The 22,299-nt window shown below is 42.4% G+C and overlaps 1 protein-coding gene across 1 annotated transcript; it reads left to right on the forward strand.

Moving 5' to 3' along the window:
• The first annotated feature begins 523 nt into the window (after nt 1-523).
• TGM7 (transglutaminase 7) lies at nt 524-21,013 on the forward strand. Its single transcript, XM_006883211.1, has 13 exons — nt 524-557; nt 2,666-2,848; nt 3,711-3,956; nt 4,577-4,695; nt 8,901-9,029; nt 9,129-9,306; nt 13,136-13,274; nt 15,116-15,219; nt 15,394-15,636; nt 16,992-17,318; nt 18,039-18,199; nt 20,494-20,627; nt 20,854-21,013. Exons 1-13 carry the CDS (start codon nt 524-526, stop codon nt 21,011-21,013), a joined length of 2,157 nt encoding a protein of 718 aa, XP_006883273.1.
• Nucleotides 21,014-22,299: the final 1,286 nt, after the last annotated feature.

Consider the following 22,299-nt stretch of genomic DNA (forward strand, 5'->3'; position numbering starts at 1 on the left):
TACTATTAATGCCTCCTTTTGTTTCAAGGCTGTTAAACATCAGGATAGACTTTGATCCTTTTGTAGCCTTGTCTTTCTATTATGTCATATGGTCAGGCTTACCTGGCCTCTTATTCAAGTCATTAACTGTGGTGAGACTGTGCCAAGACAAGAAGACCTTGTGCGTGCTGACATGTTTTTGCTAATTGATTCTGCTTGATTTCCTGCTTTGGTGAGCCTCTTCCTCATCCTCTTGGCTCTCTTTTCCTGTTCTCTTGAAGACACTCCCTTTTCTCTTCTGAAGTCACTGTCTCCCTGACATGAAAAGCACCTCAGTGAGCCAACTGGATAATTATATTAAGTGGAGCAAAACCCCAAACCCGAATCTCTAATGGAGAATAAGTGTTTTTCCTTGCACTGCAACTGGAGAGAATATGGGGAGGTAGACATTCTTCTCCTTTTTCCTCCTTCTTTCTCAAGTCAAGGATCAGCTCTGGTGAAAGAAAAATCGAGCTGCCTGCCCTTAAGAACTCTACTTGTAGCAATGAGCAGCCAGCGGAAGGCTGCCCAGAACAGATGTGAGGACCCATGTGTGCCTGGCTACAATGTGCAAAGGCCATTAAGGGCTTGTGAATAGAGAGGGTGATGAGACCTTCACTGAAGGTCCTATAGGTTTTGGTCTGAAAATTTCAGGCCCTTCAGAGCACATGAGATGCAAATAGCTCCCCACAGGGTTTAGGAAGTGGCTTTCAGATCCTATGAAATCAAAATCGACCATATCACTTGCTGTTGAATTCATTCTGACTCATGACAACCCCAAGCGTGTCACAGTAGAATTGCTCCATAGACTTTCCACAGCTGTGATTTGCCAGGAGCAGACCACCAGGACTTGACTCTGTGGCACCTCTGGGTGGCCTCCAATGGTTACCCTTTTGGTTAACAGTCAAACGCTAAACTAGTTGCTAGAAGGTAGACACTAACACATGCCAAACTTGGATCAGGTATGAACAAAAACTCTAGGACAGATTGTTAAACAGTGGTTGTAGGAGCTTATGTAAGAGTACTGAGACTGTTAGAGGCCAACAATTTTATTCAGAACAAGTCAGAATGAATCTCATTTTCTTTTATGAAAGGTTCTTTCAAAAAAGGGACTCAAGAGGCCATCATAGATGTTCTGCTTCTAGTCAAATGTTTGACAAGCATGAAAATTGAACTCAATTTTAGAATATAAAGGAAATTTTAAAATAATGAATCCAATATCTTAAAGAATTGAATATAGTCACAGCTAGCTGAACAGCTGACCACAAAGAACATTTCCTACTCATTCAGCTTTTAGGGGTTAGAATCATCTTACTAATAATGACTTGGATTAAAGTATTGTTGTTGTTGTTATGTGCCGTTAAGTCGCTGTGACTCATAGCGACCCTATGTACAACAGCTCTAAACTCTGCTCTGTCCTGTGCCAAGTTCATTGCCTCCGACACACTCATCCCAATTACCCCAGTCACCAAATCAATCCATCTCCCAGAGGGCCTTCCCCTTCTGCGCCTGCCCTCCACCCTCCCAAGCATGATGTTCGTCTCCAAGGACCGGTCCCTCATTACAACATGACCAAAGTATGTCAGACGAAGCCTCAGAATCCTTGCCTCCAAGGACCAGCCCAGTTTAACCCTCTCCAGGATGAATCTGTTTGTTCTCTTAGCAGTCCATGGCACCTTCAAGCACTCTTCGCCAACACAAATTCCTAGGCAGAATATTAAATGATCCAGGAGGTATCAAAAGAAGATGGAAAGAATATACTGAGTTATTATATGGAAAGGAATTGGCAGACACAGAAGAATTTAATGAAACAACATATGAGCAAGAGCCTATGGTGATAAAGGAAGAAGTTCAAGCTGCTTTGAAAGAAATAGCAAAAAATAAGGCCCCAGGAATAGATGGTATACCAATTGACATATTTCAGTTAACAGATGCTGCCCTGGACGTGCTCACCAAGTTGTGCCAAGAAATCTGGAGAACAACCACTTGGCCAACTGACTGGAAGAGATCTATATTTGTTCCCATTCCAAAGAAAGGTGACCCAACGGAATGTGGAAACTATAGAACAGTATCATTGATTTCACATGCAAGCAAGATCCTGCTGAAGATTATCCCAAAATGACTGGATTAAAGTATAGAAGATAATTTAATATGGCACACAAACTGGATGAGAGCAAACACGGCTTTTCCCTCTAGGATGCTACTCTATTTACTAGAGATGACAAGAGCAGCCCCTTCCACAAGTCTTGAAAACCATAAATGTCCCCTGGGGTGTTAAAAATCTCTCAGATAATTGGATGACCTCTTAGGGGAAAGTTGTAGTGGATCAGCTGTAAGTGCAACACCAAAGAGCAAACCAAATGCAATCTGAGGCTGTCTTATTGCTACTACCGATTTGGTAGTTGCTCTTAAATTGGTTCTGACTTGATTGACATGGCTTTGGTCCAGGTGGAGAGGTCACAGGAATTGTTGTCCTTGCATTACTGGGCTGGAACTACTGAGTTGTCTACTGAGTCTGAATTGTGATGTAAGGGGCTAAGGTGGCTGGAGAGCTAAGTGCTGGGGAGAAGAGTTTGTGAAGTGTCAGGGGAGTTGAGAGCCCAGTGAGCTCCAGCTAGATATGACCTGTCTCCCTTGCCTCCTCCAGTGGCAGCCTTGAAGCTCAATTCTGTTGACCTGCAAAGCCCCAAGAACAACAAGGAGCACCACACGCAGGAGATGGGCCACCAGCGGCTCATTGTGCGCCGTGGCCAGGTCTTCTCCATCATCCTGAAGTTCAACAGGAACTTTCAGCCACAAACTGACAATATCACCTTTGTGGTTGAGACAGGTGAGTGTGTGCCTGCCCTAAGGCCATGCGGGCTCCCTCAAAATGGGTACATAGCCTAGTGGGTAAGGAGTTGCATTGCCAACCCAAAGGCAAGTGGTTCAAATCCACCAGCTGCTCTAAGAGAGAAAGATGGGCAACCTCCTTCTGTGTGATTTACAGCATTGGAAATGCAGTGGAGCAATGAATTGATTCTGACTTAATGATAATGAGAATGAATGAAAGTAAAGTTTATCCACATGTCCTAGCCTTTTTTTACAAACTGCTCTACCCTCTCTTCTCCTAGGACTTCCCCAGAACCCATGATCAGTCCCTCTCAGTATTGTTAAAGAAATGTTTGGCCACCACAACAAACTGGGACAATATGGTAATAATAAAAAACAAACCAGTGACCATTAGTTAGATTCTAACTCCTGATATGTGTCAAAATAGAACTGTACTCTGTAGGTTTTGGATGGATGACTTTTCAGTAGTAATTTGTCAGGCCTTTATCCAAGGTGACTCTAAGTAGACTTGATCCACCAATCTTTCCGTTAGAAGAGAGCACATTAGCCATGAGTTCCTCCCAGGGTCTCCCTAGTGATAACAGTCAATCTCTTGTTATTCACCAAGTACTGTGTTAAAACTCTGTATGAGTTGTATCTTTAATTGTAAGACTTCCAGGTGGGCACTGTTATGATCCCTGTTTTACAGACAAGAAAACAGAGGGCCAGAGAGCTTAAGCATTTTGCCCAAGGGTCTCTAGTGACAGAAAAAGCCTTAAATCAAAAGGTTTAGCATAAGTTGGAAGAAGATGGGGTTCTTTCTCATCCCCCTGAAATCACACTATAAAAGTTTTGATTTTGGAGATCATTCTCCTACATAGGACCAGAGCCCACGGAGCTGCTGGGAACCCGAGCCAAGTTTGTACTTACCCAGGCCCAACATGGGAATGTCTGGAGTGCGTCTAACTTCATCGCTGACCAGAACTCCCTGCAAGTCTCCCTTTTCACACCGGCCAGTGCAGTCATTGGCCCCTACACTCTCAAGATCCAGATCTCCCAGGACCATGGTCACAGTGTGACCCACCTGGTGGGGACTTTCATTCTGCTGTTTAACCCTTGGAGTACAGGTAAGACTTGGTCATAGACTGTAATGTTAACCCAACCCTCTGGGAAAGCCGTGACACTCTAGAAAGGTTCCAAGAGAAAATGCTGCCAATCAAGCCATATGAGATGACATGCCCACCAAAATCATCCATATGAGATGACATGCCCACCAAAATCATCCTTACAAATAATTATAACTGTCATGAATAAAGTTCATGTCATTGTGATCTGGCAAGTAAAATAGATTTAAAAATGGAATCCAGTGTGATCCTAATGATATTAAATTTATGTTTATAGAAAGTGACCGTAATATGAAGGCATCAAAATGTAAGAGTGATGTCTCTAGGGAATAAGCATAATTATTTGCTGCCACTATTTTCTTTCCACCTATCTGTATTTTCAGACCTCTACACTTCTACAATCATGAAGAAAATATTAATAATTACATTGTAAAGTTGAGATTGTGTTGGGGGTTTGGAAAAGTAGTTTCTTAAATTAAGTCTTAATTTCTGTGACAATCTACCCAAACAACTCTCTGCTTCTCCTATATTTTAGCAAGATGACTTAGTAATTATTTTTTTAAATTTTATTATTCTGTTTTGGTCTGGGGTTTTGCATCCCCCCATCCCTCTTACCTGCCCAGAGGATGATGTCTACATGCCAAGTGAAATCCTGCTGCAGGAGTACATCATGATGGACTACGGCTTTGTTTACAAAGGTCATGAGAAGTTCATCACCCCGTGGCCTTGGAACTATGGACAGGTAACAGTGGCACCTGCATCTGTGTCTGTTTCAGGGACATACTGAGAGTGGTTCTTAGACAATCTTTTCACTAGACAGGGAGCTCTGGTGGCATAGTGGATAAGGAGTTATGCTGCCAACCCAAAGGCACATGGTTTGAGTCCACTAGGTACTCCTTGGGAGAAAGACAGGCAGTCTCCTCCCATGTAATTTACAGCCTCTGAAAACCTGCTGGAGGGTCAGTGATGAATTAGCTCTGGCTCAATGGTACATAACAACAATAAGTTGAGGGGTTTCTAACCAAGGGTCAAGCTTAGAGAAGTTGGACAAGTTCCCCATCTAATGAGGAGGGCAAATAAGAAGTCTTTCTTTTTTAGTATTTTGTTATGTACTGTTGAGTCAGAACTGACCCATAGCTGATCCTCCAGTGGGTTTTCAGAGACAGTAGTTGCAAGGGAGGAGATTTCTCATCCTTCTCCCACAGAGCCACTGGTGGATTTGAACTGTGTGACTTTGGGATTGCAGCACAACCAACGTACTCTTCGGTTTGACTTTCAGCCTAACAAAGGCAAGCCTATAAAGTGAATAGTAACAATAAAGAGGTGTCCATTCTTGAGAGCAATCCACCATATCCAGAGGTCAAAGGGCAGCCTTTGTCCAGAAATAAAGCTCAGAAAGCAAGAAGAAATAGGAAAGGATCTGTGGAAATGCAAAAAACAGGGAGACAGTGGAAAAGAGTGTTGGTACAATATGGAATTGCAATCAATGCCACGAAACAAAATGTATATAGATTATAGAATGAAAAACCAATTTGCTTTGTAAACTTCCACCCAAACCACAATGAAAAGTTTAAGAAAAAGAAATAGAAATGGTAAAAGAAAATTCTTTTCATAATTAGAAAGACAATATGGCAAGAAAAATGGAAACAGACTGAAAAACCAGGTACTATCAAGATGATTCAAGTCAAGAAATAGCAGAGCCAAGCAGTCTAAGATGCTGAATTAAGTTGTTACAGGTCATGACACGTCTATTTGTGTAGATTTGCTCCAGAGGGTTTTGTTTTGTTTTTGTTTAATATTCGCTTGCATACAAAAATGTGTACTGCATTTCATTCATGTATGTTGTGTTTCACACATTCCTTCACGTGCATTGTGTTTCTTACCATCATTCCTATGCACTGTGTTTTATAAATTAGTCACCATTGATCTATGACCCCTATTACTGTGTCTTTTCAGGCTACATAGGGTTTTTAATATTGTGACTTTCCATAAACAGATTGCCAGGCTTTGCTTGCTTGCAAGGAACCTCTCACTTATTCCCTTATCGCTGTGATGTCAGAAATAATTCATAGCTGACCCTCCAACAGCCTTTCAGAGGCTGTAAGGCACACGAAAGAAAATTGTTCGTTTCTCCGAAGAGCAGCTGATGGGTTTGAATTGCCCGCCTTTGGGTTGATAATACAACTGTCTATCCATTATGCCCCAAGAGCTTCCCTAAGGAACTTCCGGATGGGTTAAAATCACCATTATTTCAGTTAGTTGTTGAGTATTTAACCATCTGCAACACCAAGAAGCACCAGTCAAAGTAGACAAGCTGCTATACTAAACCTTTATGTACCCTGTCTTATAGAATCAGTAGAATTAAAATTTATTGCCATTGAGAAAGACAGGTAGTCTCCTGTGCAGTTCACAGCCTCTGAAAATTTATTGGAGTATCAGCTATAGGTTGGTTCTGACTCACTAGTACACAACAACAACAGCAACACAAGTCCATGTTAATCCGATGGCTGTGGTTGGGTTTCTGTTTTGTAATAGTTTCAAATGTACAGTTAATAGATGAAGGGGGGTCTTTGGCTCTAGCGTTTTATCTGAACTTCCCACTATGGCCTATCTCAGTCCTCTGTCCATAAACATTGAGAGAGAAGCACATGGGAAGAATAAAAAGCAAGAAACTACTAAAAAAGAGCACATCTCCCCCATTCTCTACTTACCACAACTCGTGCAATTTTTGGAAACTGAGCCAAATAACCAGTGCATTTAGTAGCCAAAGTGGTGTGACATATGCTATGAACTTATATTGTCAATATCCATCATGGGCCTGCATTGGCTTTACCAGTCTCACAGCTCTCTGAGTGCTGTCTTGTTTCCAGGCTCATCCCTCTCTTCGAATGTCTGAGCCCATACTTAGTCATCCGATCTTTCCTTACGGTCACTTTACCTCCACGTATGAGATTGTCTAAGTCCCTTTCTCTGGTACCCACTGTGCTAGCAGACCTCAGCCAAGTGTCCCACTCTTGTCTGTTTCTGTCTTATCTATTTTTCAAAGCCCATCAACTCCAGAAGTCTTCTTGGACCTCTTCAGTCAACAAGGACGGCTCTTCATACTGTCTGCATTTTTAGTCAAAGCTACTTGGAATTTAATCATTCAAAATTCTAAATGGAATACATTCCCAATCTGATTTATCAGTTCTTTGAAAGTAGGATCAAATTGCTCAACAGATAAATAAATGAATGAATAAACAAAATGTTCTTTGTATACACACTGGAATACTACTTAGCCATAAAGAGAAATGAAATCACACTATATAACATGAAAACACGGTGCTGAGTGAAATAAGGCAGTTGCAGAAAGACAAATGCTGTGTAATCACATGTTCCTGGCATAGCAAATACATAGAAATCAATGATTACTAGTGGTTACCAAGGGTGGGAAGGGCTAGGAGAGAACTTTTTGTTTAGGGAACACTGAGTTTGTGTTAATAAGGGCACAATAGTTTGGAAAAGAACAGTGATAATTGGTGTCCAACTTGAATGTAATCATGTGTCACTGAATAGAAATGGCTGAATTGGTAAATGTTTTGTTGTGCATATTTTCACAATAATTTATAAAAAAGGCTATGCTAGTGATTTGGAGTTTCTTTTTTTTAATTCTAGTTTATTTAAAAAAGATGAATACATTGTTTTTTCAGACCAGAAAATTGTACAAGCCCATGATTAATCTTCCCCACATCCTCATCCCTCTGCTTCCACCCTCCCCTCAACCCCCTGCCTTGGATCTTCATACTATTTCTACAATAATTGTTTTACACAATATTTGTCCTTGTGGGACTGAGTTCACTTAGCATAATGTTCTCCAGTCCCTCCAAAGTTAGGTAATAATTTACAAAATCATTGCTTCCTTCCGCGTTCTGTGTAGTATTCCACTGTATGAATGTACCATAATTTCTAAATCCATTTGATTGTGGCTTGATATCTTGGTTGTTTCCATGTTCTTGCGATGGTGAATAATGCTGCTATGAACATTGATGTACAAGTCTCTCAATACTGATTTTCCTAGGGTATAGTCCAAGTAATGGAACAGCTGGGTCATATGGAATTTCTATGTTCAGCTTTTTGAGAAGTGCCAAACTACCCTCCAGAGTGGTTGTATCATTTTACAATCCCAACAACAATGTATGAGAATTACTATCTCACTACATCCTCTCCAACATTTGTTACTTGCTGTCCTGTTAAACTTTGCCATTGTTACTGCTGTGAGATGGTTTCTCATTATAATTTAGATTTGCATCTCTCCTAGTGCCAGTGATTTGGAGCATTTCTTCATGTGTCTGTTGGCCATTTGAATATCTTCGTCTTTGAAAATTCTTTGCATGTATTTTGCCCATTTTGTAGTTAGGTTTCAGTCTTTTTCTTGTGGAGGCCTAGGAGTACTTTGTAAACTTTCATTATGAGATTCTTGTCTGAGATGGTATTACCAAATGTTTGTTCCCAGTTGGTAGGTTCTCTTTTTACCCTGTGGAAAAAAGTTTTTGATGCACTCGGGAATTTAATCTTTAGAAGGTCTCATTCATCAATTTTATCTTCTTCAAATTGTATATTTCTGGCTGTTTTGGGCAGTCTCTTTTTACTGTACACTGGAGCTTCTAAGCTTGAGCCCAGTCTGTCTCTTATTAACTTAATGGTTTTGGGCTTAACTCACAGGTCTTTGATCCACCTTGAGTTGATTTTTTAATATGAAGTTATTGTGCCACAATCGCGAGTCCCCCAAAGGACACCAGGGAGCCAAAATCTATGCAAGAACATGAGGGATTGTATTACAAGCTCTCGAGCAGGGACTCTACACACACCCCGACGTAGCGGCTGCGTGGCAGAGCCTGATTTGGAGTTTCTAAACTCTATCCCTCTTTATTCTTTTTCCCCACACTACACCTTAAAATTTCCTAAAAGTTTGAGGAGGACATCATAGATATCTGCTTTGAGATCCTGAACAAGAGCTTGTACTACTTAAACAACCCATCCAAAGACTACTCCCAGCGGAACGACGTGGTGTATGTCTGCAGGGTGGTGAGTGCCATGGTAAGGAGGGAAGGCCCCCCCCCGACTAACCCTCTCCCTGCCTGGGGATGTGCTTGGGCTTCTCTAGGCATGGTGGACTCTCACCCATCTGTTTTACAGATCAACAGCAACGATGACAATGGGGTACTACAAGGAAACTGGGGGGAAGACTACACGAGGGGGGTCAGCCCTCTGGAGTGGAATGGCAGTGTGACCATACTGCGCCAGTGGTCGGCCCAAGGTGGGCAGCCTGTGAAGTACGGACAATGCTGGGTCTTTGCAGCTGTGATGTGCACGGGTGAGTGAAGGGGAGATGGGAAGCACTCCACATGACTCGTCACTCATTCCACCCTCATGATCACCTTGGAAAGTCAGAGGTGAGTAAACAGAGGCCCAGAAAGGACCAGTAGCTTGTTCAAGATCCCACAGCCATAAAGAGCTGGGCAAGGCAGCTCTAAAGCACTGCCTGCTCTGTACCTTCATGAGGAATGCTACATATTTACATAGTGGGCTGGGGGCTCTACCTCTTGCAAATACTCTGGCAAAGTTCTTGATGGAGCAGTTGCTGGTAGTGGGCCTCAAGTTGGAGAGAACCAGGCACTGTGAAATGAAACCCTCTGTTCTTGCACCATCCTCATTATCAGTTATGGATTAGGCAATGCTGATCCACAGGGTTTTTTCCACTGGATCATTTTTGGAAGTAGGTGACAAGACCTTTCTTCCTAGTCTGCCTTAGTCTGTAAGCTCTGCTGTAACCTGTTCAGCATAATAGCTTCATGTAAGTTTCTAATGACAGAAGGTGGTGGCTACCCTTGGGGTACAATGGCTGGAAATCTCATCCTATCCTTCCTCATGGAAGGTGAGATTTTTATCACTGAATCACCACTTTATTAGTGGAACAGTTAAAATCAAAGTGGTCCAAATGGTCAATTGGAGGGAGGAGCCTATATTTCCAAAGCAGTAGAGGCTTCTCAGGTCTGCATGAGCCTGGTGCTGGGACAATTTTGGAGAGTCTGACCATGCCTGAACTGAAGGAAGCAGATCAAGCTCCACTTAAGGCATTGATGAAAAACAAGTGTCCAGGAATTGACAAAAAACCAAATGAAATGTTTTTTTAAAAAATGAGTACAGTGCTACATGTACTCCCTTGTCTATACTAAAACAGTTGGAAGACAGTTACGTGGCCAACCCCTGGGAGGGATCCATTACAAAGAAAAGTGACATAACATAATATGGAAATTATAGAACTATAAAGTTAAACTTTGACACAAATAAAATGCTGCTGAAAATAAGTTTTTTAAAATGGTTAGAGCGGTGGAGTGACAGGAAACTGCCAAAATTCAAGCCAGATTCAGAAGAAGCCATCCATGGAATGAGGAATATTGCTGACATCAGACAGACCTTTGCTGGAAGCAGAGAATACAGCAAGCTGTCTCCTTATTTTTATTGAACATGCAAAGACATTCAATCATTGAGTCATAATACATTATGGATAACATTTCAAAGAGCAGAAATGTTGAACTCAGTAATTAATTATTAGTGTAGAACCTATAGGTACATAGACCAAAGAGAAAGGGAATACTGAATAATTTAAAATCAGAAAAACTGTGTAGCAGTGTTGTGTACATTACATTGAATTGTATTGATGTAATCTGTATGTTGAGCAAATAATCTAAAAAGCTGGACTACATGAAAAAGAACGGAGTATCAGATTGGAGGAAAACCTGAAGCACTAATTGGTGCAATTGAAAGGTTATAACCTTCTGTATAGATAGCTCCTCAACATAAAAGAAATGACATTTCTTACAACTGGATAAAAAACCATCATAATAAATGGAGAAAAGATTGGAATTATCAGGGATTTAATTTTACTAGCATACACAATCAATGCCAGTGGAAGCAGAAGTCAAGTAATCAAATAGTTTATTTCAAATCTGATGTCAAGGACTTCTTTAAAGTACTAACGAATAAAAACATCACTTGGAGACTAAGATTTGCCTGGCCAAACTCGTGGTGCTTTCAATCACTTTATATGTATGTGAAAAACAACAAGAAAATCTGGATAATTTATGCCTTTGAATTGAGGTGTTGGCAAAGAATATTGAGTTTATGGACTACCAAAAAATGAAACAAATCTGTCATGGGAGAAGTACAGTCAGAATATTTATTAGAAATGGAAGTCGTGAGACTTTGGATCACATACTTTGAGCAGGTTATCAGGAGTGGCTAGTCCTCGCCTGGAGAAAGAATCGTGTTTAGTAGAGTCAATGAAAAAGAGGAAGGCCTTCAATGGGATGGACTGACAGTGTCCACAACAATCTACTTAATCCACAGAGACTGAGGGATGGTGCAAGATTGAGCAGTGTAGTCTCCTGCTGTACACAGAGTTGCTGTGAACCGGAGCCAACAACACCTATAGACAGAACTTACAGCCCTCAAAATGCTTACCTGAGGGATTCAGAGGAATCACATTTGGAAATTTGCTTCTTTGCTAATTTCTCTTACTCATTGACATCAAGTCAATTCCCAGCCTTAAAGACCGAATGGGCAATGATGGCACATGTTGATATTACTTAGTGCAGTAACTCATGGCATCATGGACCTTCTTCCATAACAGACCATACACAATCATACACAATCCTTAGTAATGCTTATGACCAATTTTAATGTTAGAATGATACATGATAAATCTAGCTGTAAGTTTCTTAAATATAGTATTTATTAGATTTTTTTTTTAAAAAAAGACCTTTCTTGCCCTCGAATTAGAAAACCTGAACCTCCAGTGGGTTTTCAGAGGCTATAAACTGAAGGGTATGAAATTGCCTGTTTGCCTTCCTCAGAGCCACTGGTGAATTTGAACCACCAGAGAGGCGCCACCTTTGGGTTTGCTGTGCAACTCCCTATGGCCTAAGGCACCAGAGCTCGTCTTGAAGAAAATAAAACCATTGTGCTCCTTAGAGGCAAGAATGGTGAAACTTCAACTCACATACTTTGGGTATATTGCCAAGAAGGGCCAGTCTTTAGAAAGAGACATGGTTGAAAAGGTGGAGGTTCAGCAAAGGAGGGGAAACCCCTCAATGAGGTGGACTGACAGAGTGACGGTTATGGCGGGCTCAAGTGCGTCAGAGATGATGATGAGGGCACAGGATAGGGCAAGGTTCAGCTTCACTGTCATAGGGTCAGTGTCCACTGTTAACAGCACTTAACAACAACATTACTAAAAGACCACAAGAGGGAGCTGCTGCCCTAGCAAAGATGGGCAGTGGTTTTGGCTCTGCCCTGTTGCTCCTGTAAAGTTCCACAACTCTACCTTTCTAAAGATAGATCTTGTCCTTCTTTTAATTTTCAAATTTCTTTACTGCCTCCTTTAAATTCTTATTTTGACGTATAATTGCAGACTCATTAAAGTAATTTTGCCCAATTCTTCATTTTGTTACAAATGAGGAGATTGAGGCCAGAAAAGTTAAACCACAGCCACACAGTGGGAGAAGGATGTGCAGTCTCCTCTCATGTGATTAACTGCCTCTGAAAACCCACTGGAGGGTCAGCTACGGGTCAGTTCTGACTTGACAGCATACAACACCAACAACCAAGTCACATCATTTCTTTCCTGAAACTAGCTTTAAGATGGCCTAAAGTTTTTGCTTTCCATTTTAATTTATAAAATGTTTTAGGTTCTCTGCTTTTAATTTGAAAAATTCTAAATGATTAGTTGTAGTGACATAATATTGTTTTAAATCACTTAAAAGCGTTCTAGTGGCAGAGTATATTACATGCAATGCTGATAACAGGTCAGTGATTTGATTTCACTTTTTGGTCCGAGGGAAAAAGATGGACAGTATCTTCTATAAAAATGTGCAGCCTTGAAAACCCAATGGAGGGTCGCTGTGAGTTAGAACCAGCCCAGCTGACTGTGGTGGGGTTTTCCGGTTACCCCTTTCTCCTTGTGAGGTGGAGATAAAGGATTCTGTTTGGGTTTGGTGCTCTGGGGATAGAAGAGTCACAGGTGTGGCTTTTCGAAAATCTAAGCCTTCTTTCTCTCCAATTTGAGAGCTAGAAAATTTTAACAAGAAACAGACCTGCTTAAAATAAACCCAGTGATTTTCCATCCCCTTCTACCTGTTTAGTAATGAGATGCTTAGGTGTTCCGACCCGTGTCGTTTCGAATTTCCGATCTGCACACAATATGGATGGGAACCTGACCATAGACACTTACTACGACTCAGATGCAAAGATGTTGCCGACTCAGGGACGAGACAAAGTATGGTAAGGGGTTCTATCTCGAGCTGGGTCCACAGGAAACTATGACTTAGTTCTCTCTAGTCTTTACTATGACTTAGTCCTCGCTAGTCTTTAAGGGCTTATTACTCTGGACAATGTTCTATTGCTCAGAGAATAATTTGCCAAATAAGGGACCTGCTCAGGTGAATTAGGTCAATAAATCAACTCATTTCAAAGATGGAAGAGTAAAGGAAACACTCTGAAGCTAGTGACTAAGTAAATACACTATGTGTCTTCTCAACACTGAAGTTAATATCTCTATTTATCTTACCTATCTTGCTCTGAGTCTGTTTTTCTGTTTGTGCCATTTTCTGTTTTATCTGCCAGGAACAGAGCCTGGACTTGATACCTCTGTGAATCCTTTCCTGTCTCTCTTGACTATTCTCCCTGCTCCACACTCTGTGAGCATGCGTGTATGTGTGCCTCTTGATTTTTTTATCTCATTTCTCTTGCCCTACTTTCTTTTTTGTTCGCTTTCCTATCTCAGGTCTAGTTTTCTGTGTTTCCTTTCCCATAAATTTTCTAGGTAAGCCCTTTGCATTAGATACAGGGGTTCAAACAGATTTCAATAGTTCACTCGATAGATGAAACAAAATCAGAACATATTGAATTTTAAAAATTTGGATGAAGCAGCACAATAACTGGAACAAGAAAAAAAAATCCAGGTTGAAACTCTAGAATGGTAAACTTGGAAGAGGTATAGTGAAGGAGCTTGATGTGGGAGACTAGATTACTGGAGAATTGTGGAGAGTGCTACACATTTAAAGCACTGCGGTGGACGCCATCTTTAAGCAGGGTACCACTGGTTCCCACACCACCAATCAAGATATTTGTTTCCTTAAGCAATGTACATGCTACTCTTATTTTCTACGAAAAGGATTAAGTTTCTAGTGGAGCATCAAGCCATAATTTTTCCTGTTCTGATCACTGAATGACTCATCTACATTTTAAAAATCAGGACCTGTTCCAAATTGGCTTTGTTGTCCACAACTGAACTACAAATAACTGGTTATATGGGAACCAACTGCTAGAAAGGACATTATTCGTTTCATTGACAAAATTGAGAGTGTTCTTTTTAGGGGTCATTGAGTCAAGTATGACTCAGAGCAACCCTATACATCACAGATGAGGACCTTGGCCTATCCTGTATCATCCTCACAATCTATGATATGCTTGAGCCCACTGCTGTCACCAGGCTAACCCATCTTGTCCAGGGTTCTTATTCTCTCTCATTGACCCTCTACTAATTTACATATAGGAAATTAGATCAAGTATTCTAGCAATATTAAATTTACTGAAGTGAATAAATGGGTACAGATTATATAAGAGAAACTCACTAGTTTTAGGAAACGCATATGGATGTATTTGTTAATAAAGGGCCATGATGATTTCAATTACCCTCATATAACTCAGAAAAAAAATCCTTATCAGTATCTATAGGGAGCTCTGTTGGTCTCATGGGTAGGAGGTTGTGTTGTCAATGCAAAGGTAAACAATTCAAATCCACCAGCTGTTCTATGGGAGAAAGATAGACAATCTCCTTCCGTGTGATTTACTGTCTCTGAAAATGCACTGGAGGATCAGCTACGGTAGGTTCTGATGTGATGGAATGCAAGAGCATCTGTATCTACAGCAAAAGAAAGCAATAAAAAAAAGAAAATGGGACAGTGTTAGCAAATGGTGAGTTGAGTAGCTGGCTGTCCTTTGAACTATTACTATAGGCTTGAAATGATTTCTAAATAAGGTAAAAGAAGTAGCAGTATAAAGCACACAGTAGATTTGTTTGAAAATCCTTAGGAAACGTGTCTCTGCACTCCCTTCTGCAGGAATTTCCATGTCTGGAATGAGTGCTGGATGATCCGGAAAGACCTCCCTCCAGGTTACAATGGGTGGCAAGTTCTGGACCCCACTCCCCAGCAAACTAGCAGTGGTGAGTGAGGACTTGGAAGGCCCTGGGCTCTGTGGTTGCGAAGAGTGATTGGCCATGAAAGCAGGAATCTCCTCCCCACTGTCACTCACTCCCTACCTCTCTACTGCCCATTCACATGACCAGCTGTCCTTCCCAGTAAGTAGCCATGTTCCACACTTCCTGTTCTCTCCGCAGGGATGTTCTGCTGTGGCCCTGCCTCTGTGAAGGCCATCAGAGAAGGAGAGATCCACTTTGCCTATGACACCCCATTTGTGTATGCTGAGGTGAACGCTGATGAAGTCATTTGGCTCTTTGGAAATGGCCAGGCCCAGGAAATCCTAGCTCACAACACAAGTTCAATCGGGAGGGAAATCAGCACCAAGATGGTGGGGTCAGACCAGCGCCAGAACATCACCAGCTCCTACAAGTATCCGGAAGGTACCTGGGGCCCTGGGGATCTTGGGAGCGACACCTTCTTTGCACTTCGATTGAAAATCATCACCACCTAATGGCTCTCTCTAGTCACGTAAAATTTCCAAGAGTTTAGCAAATCACAAATTTAAGATGCTTAATTAGATTTAATTTTCAGACAAATTAATAAATTTTTAGTATAAGTATGTCCAAAACTATGACATGGGCTTACTTATATTTAAAGAAACTCTGGTGGCCTACTGATAAGACACTACACTACAGTCCCAAAGGCACATGGTTTGAAAGCACCAGCTACTCCATCGGAGAAGGATTTGGCAGTCTCCTCCTGTGCAATTTACGGCCTCTTAACACCTATTGGAGGATCATCTGTGAGTTGGTTTCAACTCAACAACAACAACAATACTTCTATTAAACAGTATTAAGAGTTCATATGAAACTCAATTTTTAAACTAGGTGCCACTTTTCAGTACAGTATCTCCCCAGTAATGTATGCCTTGTCCTTGTATTAAAAATTGTTCATTGCTTATCTGAGGTGTAAATTTAACTAGTGATTCTGTATTTTATCTAACAATCACATCCTAGAGTCACACCATGGTCTCCCTGTATCCAAAGCCCGAAGAGGTGGCAGGAAGAGGAAGGTAGACATTCAAAGATGAAAAGGACTGTTGACCCAGTGGAGAGGGCCAGGATGGAGTTAGGCTGTTTGAGTTCTAACTAATCAAAGCTCTGTAAAACGGGACAAATTTTTTCTCAGAACCTCTGCTTTCTCATCTGTAAAATGGAGTAACAGGAGTAGCATCTCCCTCAGAGGACTGTGAGAGCTAAACAAGTTAGTATATGGAAAACCCTTGGGACAGTGCCTCCAGAGAAGTTTACAGCTTGGAGTAGATAAACTCTACATGTTAGGTAGCAAGAGGTAAAGTTCTATTTAAAAGGCTCGAGCACGTATTTTAGAAGTGATGCCATTGATAGGGAGAGAAGCCTTTGGCTTGGAAAAGAATGATAGTGATGCTGGTGATGATGTTGCAGACAGTACTGTGCTGAGTGTTTTATGTTCAGCAGTGTATATTTAAGCCAAACTTTTTGGCAACTTTGTGAGGCAAGCAGGTTTGTTTCCTGTGCTATAGAGACAGAACTGAGTGCCAAGAGACTAAGGAATTGTGATGCAGCAAGAATTTGAACTCTGAATTGAATGACAGCCAAGGCCATATTTTCAGTCATGATCTTGTATGGCCTCTTTCTCCATGTGATCAGGGCTTTGGGAAGGAAATTGGGAGTTACTGGGTGGCTTGTTACTTGTAGGACAATGATCCTATTGACCCCTCCTGAGTGATGCCTCTCTGGTCCTTCTTCTCCCCCAGGATCCCGTGAAGAGCGGAATGTATTCCTGAAAGCTTCTCGGAGCATGCTGGACCAAAGAAGGGCCTCTTCACCTTTCCTGGATCTGCTAGGGTCTGGGGGCATGAGGGATCAGCCAGCACAGCTGCAGCTCCACCTGGCTAGGACACCTAAGTGGGGCCAGGACCTGCTGTTCACACTGCATGCTTGGAGGGTGCCAGACAGAGTCCACCCCCGGGGTCCCATCCAGCTGGTGCTGCGGTTCTGTGCACAGGCTCTGCTGCACGGGGGGCAGGCACGGGAGCCCCTCTGGAGGCAAGTGGTGTACTTGAACCTGGACTTCGGGCAGGGTGAGTATGAGAGAGACTTGGAACAGCACTACAAGGAGAGGAATTTTAGGGGCAAGAATAAAGCTGAGCTGGTCCAACATGGTCATATAGAGACACTGTGATCTACACACACACACACACACGCACACACACACACACAAAGTGAAGCTGCTATTGGTGGGAGACTGAATACAAGATGCTTTGTTTCTGACGTCATCCCACCAGATTAAACATAGCAGTGACATCTGGGAATCTGTGCTGGGTAAACTTGAGCTCGTTCTCACACACAAACAAGCACCCGCAGAAACACATTCTCACACAGATGTGGACTCATACATGCACCTTCTGTCAGTGGGTGCTGCTTGAGTAGACTGCCTGGTAGTTCCCCTGAGCCCAGGCTCCTGTACCATCCTCACAACCATTGCTGTCTGAGCCCATTGTTGCAGCCATTGGGTCAATCCATCTTGTTGACAGTCTTCCTCCCATTCGCTGTCATTCTGCTTTCCTAAGCATCACGTCCCTCTCCGGGAACTGATCCCTCCTGATAACATGTCCAACGTACAGGAGACAAAATTTCATCTTCTTTCCTTCTGAGGAATTTTCTGGCTTTACTTTCTGCTGGCTTTTATATGAAAATTCAATTTTCTCCTCTCTCTCTTTCATAAACACACACATACATGCTCTTTTTCTCTAGCTGAAAGAGTCATTCCCTAGACTCAAGATTTTTTTTTCTCCGTTTAGAGGTACAGTGGCCTCTTTTGCTACCCTACAACAATTACAGAAACAGGCTGACAGATGAAAAGTTGATCCGGGTGTCTGGCATTGCCAAAGTTGAAGAGACGGGGAAGTCCATGCTTGTTCTGAAAGATATCTCTCTGGAGCCTCCCCACTTATCTATCGAGGTGAGTCTGCTCAACAGAGATGGGGCCCAGGGCTTGTCTAACTAACCCAACATTTGCTGAGCTCCGGCCAGGGTTACGAGAGCCCAGCTGGTGACAGATATAGACTTCCTTTGGGCAAAGCCAGTTCTTAAAACACAATATAGAGTGGTTTCTTGTAGGCTCTGTATATTTAAAGTGAAGGTGGGTATGAAGGCGTCTCAGCAGAGATGAAATCTTGCCGGAATGCTCCTTAGAAGCATAGAAAGGGAAATGGAGCTATTTAAAGCAAGGAAACAGATAAGTTATGCAAAGAGACACAATGGTTGTCAATGCCTGGGAGATGAAGTAGAGAAGACAGATTTGAGAGATGCCACAGGATCAAATTAAAAAAGTGGCTGCTAATAAGATGAGGTTTACAAAAAAGAGGGAGATAAATTAATGATGAGACCAGTCTCTAGTTCAGATGCCTGAGTAGCTAGCTGGTGAGATCATTAGATGAGAAAGGAATCGTGGGTAGAGTCAGGGTAAATGGGGAGGGGCAGATATTTTTCCTCATCTCTTTTTGCCAGAATTTTCCCTCCCTGAAGCATCTTTCCGTACCTGCCACTCCTACTCTGGAAGTCCTTGTCCGTTGCCTAATCCAACCCTGGCACTATTTACTTGGTGGGTCTATTAGTAGAACACTTCACTTCCAAATTATAAATCACCCAGTCCACCTGGCAGTTTTCACGTGATGTGCTGTAAGGCTGTGGAGCCGGAGGGTGCCAGGCAACCTCCACAGTACAGCCAACAGTGGGTAGGATCACAAGTACAGACACACTCCTCGTGCCGAAGCAACGGCCCTGCCCATTATTACAGAGCCCTGGTTACAACAGGGTCGTGATGCAGAGAGATCAGATGTCAAGGAGGCTATTAATTAGTTCTTACTGCTAAGGGCCCTAGAAATGACCTGCCTGACTATGCTAGATTCTAACTTAACTTTACTGTTTTGATACCCTCATTAGGATACAGTGGACTTGTTTCTTTCACTCAAATCCCAGTCAGAATGTTTTCTTCCTTCTCCCTGATTCTCTAGCTAAGGCAGGGAATGTCTCCACTGTCACCTAGGCAGTAGGATTTCAGTTCAGTTCAACGCAGGTTGACCTAATATCCAGCACCTGGCTGACACTGTGCTAGGTCCTGGTGTCTAGAAAGAAGTAGGACAGAATCTTTGCCTCCCAATGACAGGGATCTTGGGAGACTAGCAGAACTGCCCCATGACATTGTCCTTACATGTAATGCACTGAAAGTACCTGGAAGAAGTCTGTGTTCTACAGATGTATTGGAAGACAAAGTAGTGTGAGGGAAAGATCCTAGGCAGGGCGTTTCTGACTAGGGCCTCTGGATCAGATCTTGACTTTGCTAGTAACATGTTATGTTACCTTCACATGTTTGTTCATTTGTAGAATGAAAGGGTGGAATGATATAAATGATGGCACAAATGACACCATCTTCTTATTCCATGCCTGTGACAGACAGTACTAATCAATCATGAGTCTCTCTGACTCCGGATTTGTCCTGAGGACCCGCTTTAACGTAATATTACTATTAATCACCATAGCCAACTGGAGCTGGCTACTCAAGTTGAAATCTAGTTTCCATCTTCAGCCAGGTGGTGCAAAAAAAATATTAAGTTTCAACTTCTAATTCCCAACTGGTGGTGGTTTCCTGAAGTATTATGATTTTTAAAAATTTATATTGATTTGCTCACAAAGTCCATATACATTGTGTTTCGCACTATTCTTCACTCATATCGTGTTTCCTACAATCATTTCCATGCATTTTGTTTTATAAAATCAATCACCGTTGGACCTTGCCCATCATCACTGAATCTTTTCAGGTCCTGCCACATTCTTTCCATTTCCTTCACCCCCTCTCTCCACTCATCAAACTGTGCAACCCTGTCACAGGCCAGGACATATGTTAACCTTGAGTGCTCACAGCTTGTAAGTAGCGGTTCCTGATGGTCGCCAGCGGGAGAGTGGAGAGGTTATTGAACAAGGTTGTAGCAATGAGGCCAGTTGCTCAAGATGTCTCTGTCTGGCAAGCTCTGGTGGCCTAGTGGCAAGAAGGTGTACTGCAATCCCAGAGGTGCATGGTTCAAATCCACCAGATGCTGTGCTGGAGAAGGAGGAACAATCTCCTCCTGTACCAGTCAGATCTGATTTGACGGCACACACACACACACACAAAATAATAAAATAAAAAATTTTAAAAAATAATTAAAAAAATAAAATAAAATAAAAAAAAGATGTCTCTGTCTTCTCTCCTCACAGGTGTCTGAAAGAGCTGAGGTGGGTAAGGCATTGAGAGTCTACATCACCCTCACCAACACTCAAATGGAGCCTCTGAGTGACTGCACAATGATGTTGGAGGGAAGTGGCCTCATTGATGGGCAGATATCCAAAGAGTAAGTTCACTGTCCACCTCTCTTACTCTGCTCTCTGATGAGGGGAGGGGTTACTCCCAGATCATAGGACCATCTTCAGTCTCTCAGGTCATCATCACCTCTTTGCACCCTCATTCCCTGCTTTCTTCAGGGAAGGTTGGTGCCAGTGGGCAGGAAGTATCTCCCCAGAGGAGAATGGTCTGAAAATCAGATCACCCATTTAAGCAGGCCCTTTTGGACTTTTCAGCCTTGGTACTCTGGTGGCTGGACACACCATCAAAATTCAACTCGACCTCTACCCCATCAAAGCTGGATCCCGCCAACTACAAGTCCTCATCAGCAGCCGCGAGATCAAGGAGATCAAAGGCTACAAGGACATCTACGTCGCTGCAGCCAGGCCTTCCTGATGTCTTCCTGATCCCTGCCCTTCTCTGCTTTCTTCTTCTGAATTTGCTATCTTCGCTCCACCTCTGTTCCACTCCAGCCTGCCTGACAAAGCTTTGCCAGAACCACAGTGCCCCTTGGGAGAAGACAATAAAGGCGCCTTTATTTATCATTTTGCTCATGCCTGAGCCAGCAAACCACTTATTACTGCTGGTTGTTCCTCTTGGCCTGGCTGCCTGCTGTGTGTCGAGCTCCTCCCTGCTCTTCCTGTCTGCTCTCTCCTCCCTTAAAGACTCCAACTACAAAATAATCCCACCACAATAAAATGGGAAGATGAAAAATGAACAACAGTTGCCACAGAGTTAATTCCAAACTATGGTGGCCCAAGTTTATCAGAGCAGAACTGTGTTCCATGGGGTTTTCAACAGCCAGAAGTAGCATCCACTTCCTAGACAACATGCTTCCAGAAACTCTATGGACTTTGATAAATGTTGATAGTTGTAGAGGGACTTCAGGCCTTTTGTTCATAGGGTTGCTATCAGTCATGCTCGACTCAAAGGCAATCAACAATAACAATTTTTCCAAAATCGATCTCCAGGCCTTTCTTCCAAGTTCTTAGTGGACTCAAACCCCACCTTTTCAGTTAGCAATCAAATGTGCTGACTGTGACACTCAGGGTCTCCATGTCCACCATGACTTCAGGATCTCTGATATTTAGCTTCTCAAGGGTATCCTCTATATTATCTTAGTGGCACAGAGACTAGAAGGAGGCCTGGTGACAGTGGCCAGGATGGGTTAGAAGAGTGACTAGTTGACGTAGCGAGTGGGTGTCAATTGCTCAGGAGGACTTCTCTGTTGACTGCCAGGGCAGGGAGTATCTGAAATGGCCGGGTAGCCCCCTCTCAATGTCCATTCATTCAATACACATGAACTGCAGCTTCCAGCACTTAATTGGAAGTACTCCACATCAGGTGGCTCTCCACCTTTCTTACCTACCACCTTGCCTATTCCCTGTCCCCACACCATTCTCTCAAGTTCATTCCCACTCTCTTCAGCCACCTATATTTTATGGTTGTTTTGTTTGTTTTTATCTTAAGGACAGAGAAGGGGAGGGGGAGCCACTCCTTTGTTATCCCCCCCCTTCTGATCTCAAAAGCATCTCATGCTTATTCTCGGTAACTTGGAAAAGACAAAACAGTAAAAAGAAACAGAAGAGAAATTACTTGTAGCTTCCCTGTTGTGCAGGAAAATCTCCACTAACCTTTTGTCATGTAGCATTCTGATCTTACTTTCTCTTTTCATGTTTTTT

This window comes from Elephantulus edwardii, unplaced genomic scaffold (genome assembly GCF_000299155.1).
Source record: "Elephantulus edwardii isolate Elephantulus edwardi_28Jun2011 unplaced genomic scaffold, EleEdw1.0 scaffold00026, whole genome shotgun sequence".
In the NCBI taxonomy this organism is placed as follows: Eukaryota; Metazoa; Chordata; class Mammalia; order Macroscelidea; family Macroscelididae; genus Elephantulus; species Elephantulus edwardii.

Bases quoted from the DNA above. Each gene is read 5' to 3' on its own strand.
- TGM7 (XM_006883211.1), top strand. From the start codon at position 524: ATGAGCAGCCAGCGGAAGGCTGCCCAGAACAGAT. The intron at 9,307-13,135 runs GTGAGTGAAGGG...CTACCTGTTTAG, and splicing joins TGCAGCTGTGATGTGCACGG to TAATGAGATGCTTAGGTGTT. The intron at 15,220-15,393 runs GTGAGTGAGGAC...TTCTCTCCGCAG, and splicing joins TCCCCAGCAAACTAGCAGTG to GGATGTTCTGCTGTGGCCCT.